General features: G+C 40.3%; 1 protein-coding gene across 1 annotated transcript; it reads left to right on the top strand.

The window, feature by feature from the left end:
- Positions 1 to 7814: 7814 nt before the first annotated feature.
- On the top strand, positions 7815 to 9803 carry LOC311057254 (uncharacterized protein; the record flags this gene model as incomplete). The annotated part of the gene is made up of 2 exons (XM_084074205.1): positions 7815 to 8124; positions 8451 to 9803. 2 exons carry the CDS (start codon positions 7815 to 7817, stop codon positions 9272 to 9274), a joined length of 1134 nt encoding a protein of 377 aa, XP_083930331.1. The 3' UTR covers positions 9275 to 9803.
- Between the last annotated feature and the right edge of the window lie 2862 nt (positions 9804 to 12665).

The following is a 12665-nucleotide window of genomic DNA, read 5'->3' as shown; positions in this document are numbered from 1 at the left end:
ACTCAATCAATCAATCAATCAATCCGCAGTGCTTGGTTATTTGGTATTCAACAAGGCAAGCAGCTATGTAAACAAACACACAATGTAATTTTACAGCTAAACAGTACAATAAAGAATGTTTTAGAAAACATCTGAGGTGAGAAATAGGCAATGCAGTACCAGACTATTGACTAATATTTGATCAACACTTCCTACCAGACTTTTGCGAGCCAACCTGTTGTGCTGGATGCATCTGGCATAATCTAATTGACTAAGCTGTATCTTTTTTGAGTGGTGCCAACAGACTTTGTCTGTGTGTCCGTCCGTATGTCCAAAAAACAAACATTGATGACAACATCAATACGGGGCTCATCAAAGGCACCACTCTCTTCACACAGGGTGTGATTTTTTTTTACCATAAGCAAATACATACATTTTTTAAATAAATTAAATACTTTTATTACATTTTGTATCAATTTATTAATTGACATGAACCCCTTCAGGGCGATTAGACCTCCAACCCCCCCTGTCTGGGTTTATTCCTCAACAATGACCTGCTAACGATTCATGATCCCTTGTATACTTCACACCTGAATTCTGCATGTATGTACGTTTGCCAGGAGTTCCGCCAGACCAATTTTGTCTTGGCGCACCACCGAAACAAAATTGATGAGCGCCAAGGCTAAACCGCAGAAGAACATAGGCTACCACAATGGCAATGTACTGTAGCAGGTTGTGTTTTGCATCATGTTTGTGACCTCATCACACGTTGAGTGCACCCTCAAAGGAGAGCTTGCACTATGGGGATTGTCAAACATTATCTTATCATTATGAACATGCAAGATATTAACCGCCTCACAAAACGGAACAATATACTGTAGACACTACTCAATGCGCCCTGCGCCCTCCCAATCATTCCTTCACTCTTCAAGTGTTTAATTTACCATATATTGTTTCACCATCAGCTCATTCAAGCCTTCTTTCCTTGCGAGTCATGTAGAAAGAAATACGTCAAAACTATTTAACTCTAGTACGGGCAAGCGTGTGCATGAAACGAGCACGACCATGTCTGCAATAGTTTCACGGGACTGGTTGCTGGTCCTAACCTGACTCTGTCAAATGGAAGAAGCTTGCGACACACATTTTGTTTCACAGCCTACTTCCATCTGAGACTCTGGCAGCAGAATCGATGACAAACAGCATTTTTTCAAGATACTTGGCAGGTGATTGGATGATCCCGCCCCTAGCAGCCGCTGATTGGTTCGCAAACGCAGCGACCGGGCAGCTCTACTAGTCCATGGGCCCAGGTCAGAATTTTCACTAATCAGGGACACTCAAGGTGGCAAATTCTAGTTTGGTATTTTGAAAATGTCTATATCCCTAGATAATATTTCAACATGATAACCCTTCCCAAGTAGTAGCTTAGTCCTAGTTATCAGCCTTCAATGACACCAACCATAGATCCAAAGAATGAAAAAATCGCCTAACCTTTTTTGAATAGAACATGTCATACAGAGGGAAAAAAACATTATTCAATCTCTTACATTCACTTATTTAACCACATGAACCCTAGCATGCCTATTCTGGGGTAAACATTCAGCAAATGGCATGTCTACAAGCTCACAACACTTCACGTTGTGATACGATGTGAACAGCATTTTCACTAATCGGGGTCACTCAAGTGCAACATTTGCAAAATCTAGTTTTGTATTTTGAATAGGTCTATATCCCTAGATGATATTTGATCATGATAGCCTTTCCCAAGTGGTAGATTAGTCACAGTTATCAGTCTTCAAAGACACCAACCATATATTCAAATAATGAAGAAAGCGTGCCACTTTTTTTGAACAGAACATGTGATACAGAGGGGGGGGGGGGGGGAATAATTTTCTCTCTTTCATTCACTTTAATATTAATAAAATTATAATAATAATAGTAGCTTGAATGTATATGGCGCCTTTCAAAAACAATGAACAACCAACAGCCAAACTAACAAAACAACAAACAACTATATGCCATAAGCCTGAGAGAATAGGTGTCTTTTCAAGACACACAGCCTTAAGAGTCCAGTGTTGCATGAGCATGGAGCAGGAGCATGACCAATCCCTATTGGGAGAGAGTTCCACAGGGTGGGGGCTGCCACACTGAAGGCTCTGTCGCCGACAGAGCCTTCAGAACAAGGTTCAGAACATGGTTCACTTGTTTGCCTTAGGGACAGAGAGGAGGTCCAAGTCTGTGGACCACAGGGTCTGTGACAGAGTCGGTTTATGGAGTAGGCTTGAGAGGTACTTTAATCAATGATCATCATCATCATAACTGTCATACCAATATCAATTCTTCAGTATTCGTCATCGTCATCATTATCATCATCATAATCAATCAGTTCCACTTCATCTTCCTCCTCTTCCTTCTGATTGCTGCAGGTTTGTAGCTTGCACATTTCTGTGCACTTTAATTTGTTGGCAAGGCAGGAACAGTCTGGAAACTTGCAGGTCCGTACACACTTGCAGGCAATAAGTTCCAGGACAGCCATTGGTGCTGAGGCTGACAGGCTGGTGGTAAATGCTAAATGGTGCATTTATATAGCGTTTTTATCCAAAGCGCTTTACATAGATTGTACGTTACATTCACCCATTCACACACCGATGGCGGAGGAAACCATGCAAGGCACCAAACTGCTCAGAGAAATTAGGGGTTCAATGTCTTGCTCAAGGACACTTCGACACTAACTCTGGGGGAGCCCGGGATCGAACTAGGAACCTTGCGGTTTCCAGTTCACTCTACCCGGCCACTCTACCCCTGAGCCACTGCCGCCCCATGGTGGTGCATGTGGAGTGGGCTGTTCATGTGAAACAGTGCAAGAGAGTTGTCATAGTCTCCAATGACACACACACCTTCACATTACTGCTATACTACACCCCATATACTTACTTCCAAGCACTGAGGATGAAGGAGATCTTATGGCACTGGTGAGAAGCGGCGCATTCTCCCACTGCATCAAGCAGTCTCTCATCTTGGAGCACCACTAGCCAAGACAGTGATCAAGGCACACATCCTGACTGGAGATGACTGCATGAGTAAGGTGGGGACCAAACATGCAGCTATGGCTTTTGACCCAGTGCAATATCTGACAATCTTTGGAGAGGCAGACACCTTGACCGAACAAGACACCGCGTTGACAGAGAAGTACTTGGTGCGTGTCTGGGCAGGGTCCAGTTCAAGTACAACAGCAAGACATATGATGACCTCAGGGTAGAAAACTATACCTGTGCCAGTGCTGGAATGGATGCTCTCCCTCCCACAAGTAGTGTGATCAGAGGCCACATCCAAGGTGTCTTTCTGGTGCATAGGGCTTGCGACCTGTTGCGACAGCCAAGGAACCTCAGGCAAGACTAGCACCAATGGAACATGGATGGGAGGAGCACTTTGGTACACTCCTGCCATCTAAGTGTCTGAAGGCCTTACCACCAAGTCTGCTCACAGCATGCAAGTATTCAGGCAAGTGTGACACTCGCCGATGTGGGTGCCGTGCTGCTGGAGTTCCATGCATCATATTCTGCCATGGAAACATTTAAAATCCATCCTGTAAAAGTCCATCACACTAACCAGCATGCACACATATGGTGCACTTTGAGAGGAATTGTTATTTGATTTTGAGTTACGATTTTATTTGTATGTCTTTGTATGTCTTTTGTAAAGTTGAAAGTTGAAAGAATGAAAGTTATTGAGTAATTGAGTTATTGAAAAATTGCATTGACTTACATATTTCAATGACAAGATGCTCCTTAATGGTCAAAACAATATCAGAAAGGAATTATAAATGTCTTATTACACCTGTTTTTAGTCCTAACAATGGCCAAGTTATGGCCAAGGTCTTCGAAATAGCAAGATGACCTTGACCATGACCTTTCAAGGTCAACATCACCCAAAGTGGTCATAACAGAAATGAATTCCCCAACCCACAATTAGTCAACATGGAGGTATTGCATGTGTATATACACTCAGAAACAAAAAAAGTTGGATTTTCATCATAGGCGATGGCGGCCATTTTTGATTTGGCCATTGCGCCATTCGTGGCACTATGGCGGATGAGAACCTCTGTGATTTTTCATGTCTAGGTACCCATTGACTCAGTTCAAGTGAGAAATTCTCCTAACACCAAATTGCGAACGGTTCTATTGGCCAGGTACAGAACTACTGTGCAGATAATGTGGGGAGATAATGGCAAAAACATGAATGTCCTAAAAAAGTATTAAAGCTACTCATTTGAAAAGGCTATCATGTTTCAAAGTACTTATATGGACCCTACAAACAAAATGGTGCCAAAGAGATTTTGCCACCTTACGTGTCCCTGACTTCTCGTCTGGCCCATGGACTATATGTCACATTGCATCGTTACATGTTATATATATACAGGGTATGAAGCTTTGTTGAAACGAATAGCAGCAATCTTTAGCAGTCACTTTGGGACAATTCGTGCCTTACCTCTAGCTTCACCTTTAGGCCACTTGCACACAAAATGTCTCAAAAGCTAATGGACAGATTGCCATGAAACTTGCTCTGAGCATGCATGCACCCTGGAAGATGAACCCCAATTGAGTGTCCCCTTGACCTATCTTCCACCATTAGGCCAAAATGAGTTACTTTCTACACAAGGTCGGGGCTGCTCGATTATAAAAAATAATCATAATTTATTTTATCAGTACAGAGCTCATGGATATTTAACATGATTACTCATTGATTGGAAACATGTATTGAAATATAAAACTATACTTTACACTTTTCTTTGCTGCTTCATTGTTTGGTCGTAGACCCTTATGTATTTTAATTTAAGATAATTAAACCAATTGGTCATATTGTCTTGTGGTGCACACACACCACCGTAAGCAATCTTGGACAGTATTTCTTGTTCCTCATCTGACTTTTTGAAACTAAAATGTTCCCGAACTAATTTAATGTTTTTTTAGTTTTTGTGCTTTTTACCCCACTCCTCCCGCCCAGCACTCCCTGCTCACAGGTCCCGCCCCAGCCCGTAGGATTACTTGCAGTGACTATTATCACCCTCCCCGCCCGGCTGCCCTGCCCCGAACACGGGCCAATTGTGTTTGTGTAGACGCTCGATAAAGCCGGATACACCACAGTGGATTCGAACCCACAACCTCGGCAGGCACTTTACCACTGCGCCAGCCGAGCGCCTCAAATGAATTGCTTTTACCTTTCTTGTTGACCAAAGGTCATCAAGGCCATCATCTTGGTCACATCTGAACTAAACATCTCAAAGTCTAACTGAGATTGAGTTGGGGATTTTAGGGAGCGAGGATCGCTCATCCGTACTTGTGAACATAATTTGTAGCTTGGGGATGTATTTTGAAATATTTTTTGCAATCTCATTATCTTTGCATTCAAGGTTCTTATCTCTGCTGTAGGGCAGAAACCAGCTAACTCCAAAATGTTCATTTTTCAGGAAATGAAAAAACAAAAATATGTGTCATTTGTCATTATATTATCACCACTTTACCCCAATCCAGCCCAAGTGGAGTTAGGTTTTGTCCATCATTGATAAGAACAGCTGACAATGGATCTCCAAGCTCACAATGTATCACAATGCGTGAATTAAGGCCCTGATGCTTCAGGACTTTAAATATTACAATAACTTCTGTAGAGAGGGTTTCGCAGATTTGCAGTTTCATTAGAACTAGCGAGAGAAATGCTATGAACCCATTTCTTGTCACATTAATAGAAATAGAATTAATTGTTTTCCTAACATTAGCATCAGTGCTAGTTTGATAAACAGGTACACTGACTGCATAGTTACTTTTAACAGACTACGGGGACAAATCCTGCCTTGTTAAAGTTTGTTTCTTCCGCTCTGCACTGTCCGCAGCAGCTATGTCCTCTGTGTGCACTGAGGCACGCACTGCCACGCAGTGGAGAGGGGGTGGAGTTGGGTGGTTTGACCGACAGTTTGAAACCAACACACAGACGTAAAGGGTGTTCAATAGCGTTGATTTATGAAAAACAAAGCTGAAAATGGAGTAGGCTGGTTCCCTCCCAACAGCTGTTAGAGAGTTGGGCTTAGGTATTGCCTTTACCTTCTGCGAATATTATTGTTATTCTTCACTAGTTTTCCAGTTATTAAAGTCCTTATTCACTTTCTTCATTTCAGACCAGTGTATGGACTCCAGACTGCACGTGAAGATGAACTCTCCAGACCCAGCCAGGGACATTTCTATTAAACAGGAGGAACCTGAAGACCACCCACACCTCAGTACGTATTTTAACTATATGATAATCATGTCAAAAAATATCATGACAATGATAACAGCCGGTTATTATAGGACCACAATGGAAACAAGTCCCCAGGACTTTTAATTGTGTTATACTTTTGGCCTAAATATTTTACTGTACCTCTATGCTATTTAAAAAAAAAGGACTAATAAAGTATTCAATTAATCAATCAATCGATCTATATGCATGTGGCTATGCATATTGATTGATGGCTATGCATTATATATGCAACACAAAAGGAAAAACCGCACCACATTGTATATTTTTGTACAGAGTGGCCGTAGAACAGGGTGTGTCTGTCACACAGCTGTTTCATGACATTATGAAACGGAAGCACCTGCAGCCATGAAAGCCAGACATGCCTGGTTAAAGTTTGGTAGTAGTTGAAAACTGGTTTGTATGGTGTCTCTGGCGTCCGTGGCAGTGGATGAGTTAAGTGGTTAACAACTTTCGAATAAGTATATCCTCTTAAACTATTTCGAGATTTCAGTGCATGTCACATCACTTGAAAGCTTACAATCTGCACTTAAACGATCTGTACAAAACTGCAACATAACCATGACATGCTGTACATTATATTAGTGCTTTGCCTACAGGAAGCATGCACAAGAAATTTGGCGTTGATCGGGGCAGTGGTTTCTGAAATAGTCACAGACAGATTCACAGACTTGAATTTTTAGATATACAGGGCCAGGTCATAAAAACTCAGTTCTCTAGATTTTAAACTGACGTGTTAAGATTTCATGTTTGGAGGTGCTTCTGTTTCATAATGTCATGCACCTAGTGGCATGAGCTATGATTGGTCTACACATCCAGTGTAGACCAATCAGAGCTCTCAAATCAGAGCTCTCAAATCAGAGCTCACGTGTGAATTTTGGCCTACAGCCTCACTAAAGTATCATTCATAGTCGGACGTAAGGATACGTAACGAGCGCTGGCGCTCCTTACGTTGACGTTTTTGTCTCCCCCTCCGTCAATTGCGGCTCCAGTTTTTCCGTCCGTTCAGTCGACATTCACCGTCAGCCCGACGCACGTTCACTGCGTTTTGCCTGTAGTACCACTGGGCTACAATGCTAGTTTCATAGCATTGTACCTGTTGCCAGATTTTGTGAGAGAAATAAGTAACCAGGTCTATGAAAACAAGCCCAAAAGAATCGACTAGGCCACATAGTGGTGGAAAAAGTACTCAAATGTTTTACTTAAGTAAAAGTATCACTACTCCAATGCAGAAGTACTCTGTTACAAGTAAAAGTTTGGAATTAAAAATGTACTTACGTAAAAGTACAATTGGTATCAGAATGTACTTAAAGTTTGAACAAGTACAGAGGTACAGGAAACATTTACGCTAAAAGGATAACAAAAAACGTAATATATGGATTAAGGTTTACTTTTTAAAATATGTATTTAGCTAGAATCTTGCTGAAACTTTGAAGCCTGGTTTTGAGTTTCAACCTGTACTTATTTAGTAACTCTTAAAAAATAAATTTGCATTTTAGGAATCCAGTGATGACTATCATATTATTTTTCTGCTCCTAGCCATCCTCCACATGGTTGTGTGTAAAGAGGAGGTTTCCCCTAAACAGGAGAGGAGCCCCAGTCGGCTTCAGGGGGAATCAGAGCCTCTACAGATTAAAGAGGAACAGGAGGAGCAACTTCAAAGACCAGAGGAGACTGATGAGTCAATGTCGACATTACTAGCAGTGAAAAGTGAAGTTGATGATGAAGACATCTCTTCACACTGTTTTGTCAATCTTGAATCTGACACTGAAGTCACTGAAGACAGTGATGATTGGGAGGAGCTTGAATCTGACACTGAAGTCACTGAAGACAGTGATGATTGGGAGGAGACCAGTGGAGGTCAGTCAGTGTTAAACTCAGGGGCAGGACTTGTATTTATGGGGAAAACTGGGAGTTGGCATAATTACTAAATTGGGGAATAAAGGAGAAAGATGATACATTAAATAAAGTCAGAGATATTAAGAGGGAAGTCGTAGTGCTCTTAGACAATGGGCTTGTTTGATGATGGAAGCTTTTCAAGTTGTATGTGTACTCACCATTTTAACCTGTCTCTCTACTCTCCCGCCCCCCCCCCCCCCCCCTCCCCCCCCCCCTCTTTCCCCCCCCCCCTCTCTCGCTCTCTCTCTCTCTCTCTCTCTCTCTCTCTCTCTCTCTCTCTCTCTCAGGAGTGATATCCCAATCTTCCCAGACTCAGTTCTCCTGTTCTGAGTGTCCATACTCCTTCACATCTCAGGTCTTCTTCCATAAACACGTCAAGGCGAGACACAATGGCCTCTACTGCCAAATGCTGAGGAATGGACAGATCACCTCAGCAGCCTGTCATCAAATCACTAACTCTGTAACCAGCCAGAAACAAGGAGACACAGGTCAGCCAACATCTTCCAGTCATCACTTGAACAAGACTTCTTTCTTTACTAAGACTTCAATTGGACTAAGAGAAGTAAAGGAATCTCATCTGATATCCACAGGAAGAAAAGAAAAAAAGAAAAAGAAAACCCACTTCTGTAAACATTGTGACAAGAGTTTTAGAAAATCAGACCTGAAGACACATCAGCGTATCCACACTGGAGAGAGACCTTACCACTGTAAACAGTGTGACAAGAGTTACATTTTGTCAAGTCACCTGAAGACACACCAGCGTGTCCACACTGGGGAAAAACCTTTCCATTGTAAACATTGTGACAAGAGTTTCAGCCAGTCAGTTCACCTGAAAGAACACCAGCATGTCCACACTAGAGAAAAACCTTTCCACTGTAAACATTGTGACAAGAGTTTCATTCAGTCATCTGACCTGAAAAGACACCAGCGTATCCACACTGGCGAAAAACCTTTCCACTGTCTACATTGTGACAAGAGTTTCATTCAGTCAGTTGACCTAAAGAAACACCAGCGTGTCCACACTGGAGAAAAACATTTCCATTGTAAACATTGTGACAAGAGTTTCATTCAGTCGGGTGACCTGAAGATACACCAGATTGTCCACACTTGAGTCAACTCACAATGTTAACAGTGTGACAAAAGTTTCAGTCAGTCAAGTGCTCTGATAAGACACCAGTGCATTCACACCAAGGGAAGAAAAAAAACGTTCCACTATAAATTAGCTCACTGAGAGGATCAAATTAAACATCTGTATGTTGACAGGGAGTTGTATAGACAAACTAAAGGAGATTTATACTGCTCCTGTCAACAGAGGCCTCCATTAGGACTTGTCTTTTGGAGACATTTCCCAGGTCTTTTGTTTTCTTCTTTTAAAACCTTACAACTATTACTTTCAAGTGTTAATGGTAACATTTTCTATTTTATTTTTTACCTTGAGGTATTTCAAATTATGTTGGTGTTATTCATGTATAATATAATAGAAAGTGAACTTGACGTCACACCATTGAAAGTAATTGCTGAAAACCTCCCAAGATGGCTCCACCTGTCCATTGAACTCCATTGAACGGTTCCTCAAGCTATATAAATTACCATGTAAACCATATCAATTGTTTAAGGTAGTTGGTAACTATTTTTCTAGAATCTTACCGTTTTTATTATATGATTTAATGTCATTTTGCTGTATTCTATTACATATCCAATGAATTGGACATTATTTCAATGTCTTTACTTATTAAATATCAGTTAACTGAGGGAAAAATACTTTTCATGCATTTGTAATTCATTATGACAGTAAGTATTACACTTAATGGAATGGCTATGATCACTATTAAGTATTACATTATTCGATTGTGAATAGCATATAAAAGCCAATGCAAAGCACTATAGTGCACACACACACACACACACACACACACGCACGCGCGCTAGATGTTTCATTATTATGCTGTAAGTGTAATGGATTATTATCAGGAAGGTGAAACATAAGCTATGATCTCTTAACATTACTACATTTTGGATGTGTGGAAGAATTTAGTCTGGAGGCAGGAATCAGAAGACTCAACTCAAGTGTCACATCACATGATTACAGATGTAAAAGAGTGGGTGATATTTTGTTGTACAAGCTCTCAACATCCGCAGTTACAGGAAGAGAATCAGAATCAGAATCAGGTTTATTGTCACATCACAGGTTTACAAGGTAAAAAAGTGGGTGAAATTCGTTTTTGTACAACACTCCCATCGCAACGTTAAATTCCGTAGAAAGAAGAGTGGGGAGAGAGAAAAAGAAGAGGGGTAGGGGGTTAAGTGGGAAGGAGATCAACAGAGAACAATAGAAGGCCAAAAACAAGTTATCTACATATTTACAAAGTACCTGAGATAAGAGACAAACTAAGGTGCCTGAGCATAGCAGCAATGTATGTATACTGTGCATGATATACTTATAGACGCTAAGGTGCTTAGAGAGAAAAAGAGCGCAATAATAAAAAAAAACAAAAAAAGGTTTGTGCGTTATACATGGGGATTAAGGTGCAGAGGGTCAGTGCGTGTTCACCTAAGGGTGGACTGACCCTGGTATAATCCGCAAGTAGCTCCATGAAGGAGAGCCACAAAAAGTAATCTTTAGCATTGACTAAAGCTTTTGCCACAAAGAGTACAATTAAAGCCCTTTCTCCTGTGTGTATCAACATGTGTTTCTTAAGATTAGCATTTTGACTAAAGAGTTAAATTATAGAAAGAATATAGACGAAAGGAACACAGAACAATTAAAAAATAAACCGTTACGGTATATCCATCTTCATAAGTATATCAATTATACAGGCTATATACAGGGTTAGGGTTAATTAACATTTGTTGATATACAACCGGAGCCATGTCTGCAGATAGAACTGTCAAAATAGGGCCTGTTTTTATACCTTCTTATGGCCCTAAGTCTTGGTGCACAATATGAAATCTCATGATTATTTACACATTTTAGATCGGCCTGACCCAGTGAAATTCATCCATTACAAATAAACTTACAGAATTGTTTCCCGTTTCCCCAGAATATTCTGCTACAATAAAAAACAGCAGATCGACAAAAAAAAACAAGACTCGCGCAACATCATTTGGCAAGAGGGTCCCCAGCGAAATGTTATTAAATATGGCCCTTTTATTGCTACTTTTAACTTTTTAATGGATCCTATGTAAGTAAAGCCTGAAAAAAGTGTCAAACTCCCCAAATCCACCAGAATACTGGAAATTACATCTACTCTGTTAAAAAAATTCGGGGGGGGGGGGGGGGGGGCAGCGTGGTCAAGAGTATTGTTTATATGACCTTCCAGACTTGTAGAGAAGAGAACATACATCTAGGAGTGCAACAGTTAGACTAATCAAACAAAATGATGTCACATTTTTTTTATTTATTGATAATCAATCATTTAGAAACATAATCGATTAATAATTGATCCCTATTTTGCACATAGAATAGTGAAAATAGCCCATGTACAAGTTAACAACAAATCAAGATGCAATGCATTTTGAGCTTGTAGATCAGCTATTTTCACTAGTCTTGCACAACACAGATAATCAATTTGTTAATGTATAACAAATAAAATAACTGCTTCTTGATTATTAGATTAATCTAAAAGGTAATCTATAGAATAATCAGTCAGAAAATCATGGATAGTTTGCAGTTCTACAGCTGCACAGGTTTGATCACACATTTCATAGAAATGCAGGATACAACATTTACCAACATACCATGTTACGGGATACAAACATATGCCATAAGATAAAATTCACCAAGGTGGAAGGAAGCGGCACTCCAAAATAAGGGTTTGGAAGACAATGTCAGCAAATGGTAACTGTATGCTTTCTAAAGAAATAAAGAAAAAGGTAACTTGATTGACAGCGTCTTGTAAACTTTTATTTTGGAGTGCTGCTTCCTTCCACCTCGATAGATTTAATCTTATTGAGTTAATCTTATCAGCTGAGCACCCACACCCAAAGGCAAGCAGGGGATGCGCACATGGCTCCCATTTCAGACGAAAATACAGTATGCCATGTTACAGGATGCAACATATACCATGTATTAAACATGTGTTAACCATATCATTTTCAAACTATGCAAATATATCAACATTTCTATGATTCACACTGTGACAAAGAAGCTATTTCGTAGCAAAAATATTTTATGAAGTCACGGAGAAGAGAATAATGGAATACAGTTCAGAGTTTGGTTATTGTACCAGAATGTTCTAGTAAACAGGAAAATAGTTCTGTAAGATAAATTGATTGTAATGGATGAATTGCACTGGGTCAGGCAGACCTAAAATGGTGTAACTTATCATGAGATTTCATATTATTGTGTGCCAAGATGTATGGCCACAAGAAGGTATAAACAGTCCTGTCTGCAGATATGGCTCCATTTGTATTAACAAAGAATGGACTTATAATATCCGGATATTATCAGTGTCATATGTTTTGCCAAAATTATCGTATAGTTAAAATACGTACCGAGGTGT

This window comes from Gymnoscopelus microlampas, assembly GCF_963454915.1.
Source record: "Gymnoscopelus microlampas genome assembly, chromosome: 12".
Lineage (NCBI taxonomy): Eukaryota > Metazoa > Chordata > Actinopteri > Myctophiformes > Myctophidae > Gymnoscopelus > Gymnoscopelus microlampas.
The sequence above is the reverse complement of the archived record's forward strand: the minus strand, read 5'-3'. Positions and strand labels throughout refer to the sequence as shown.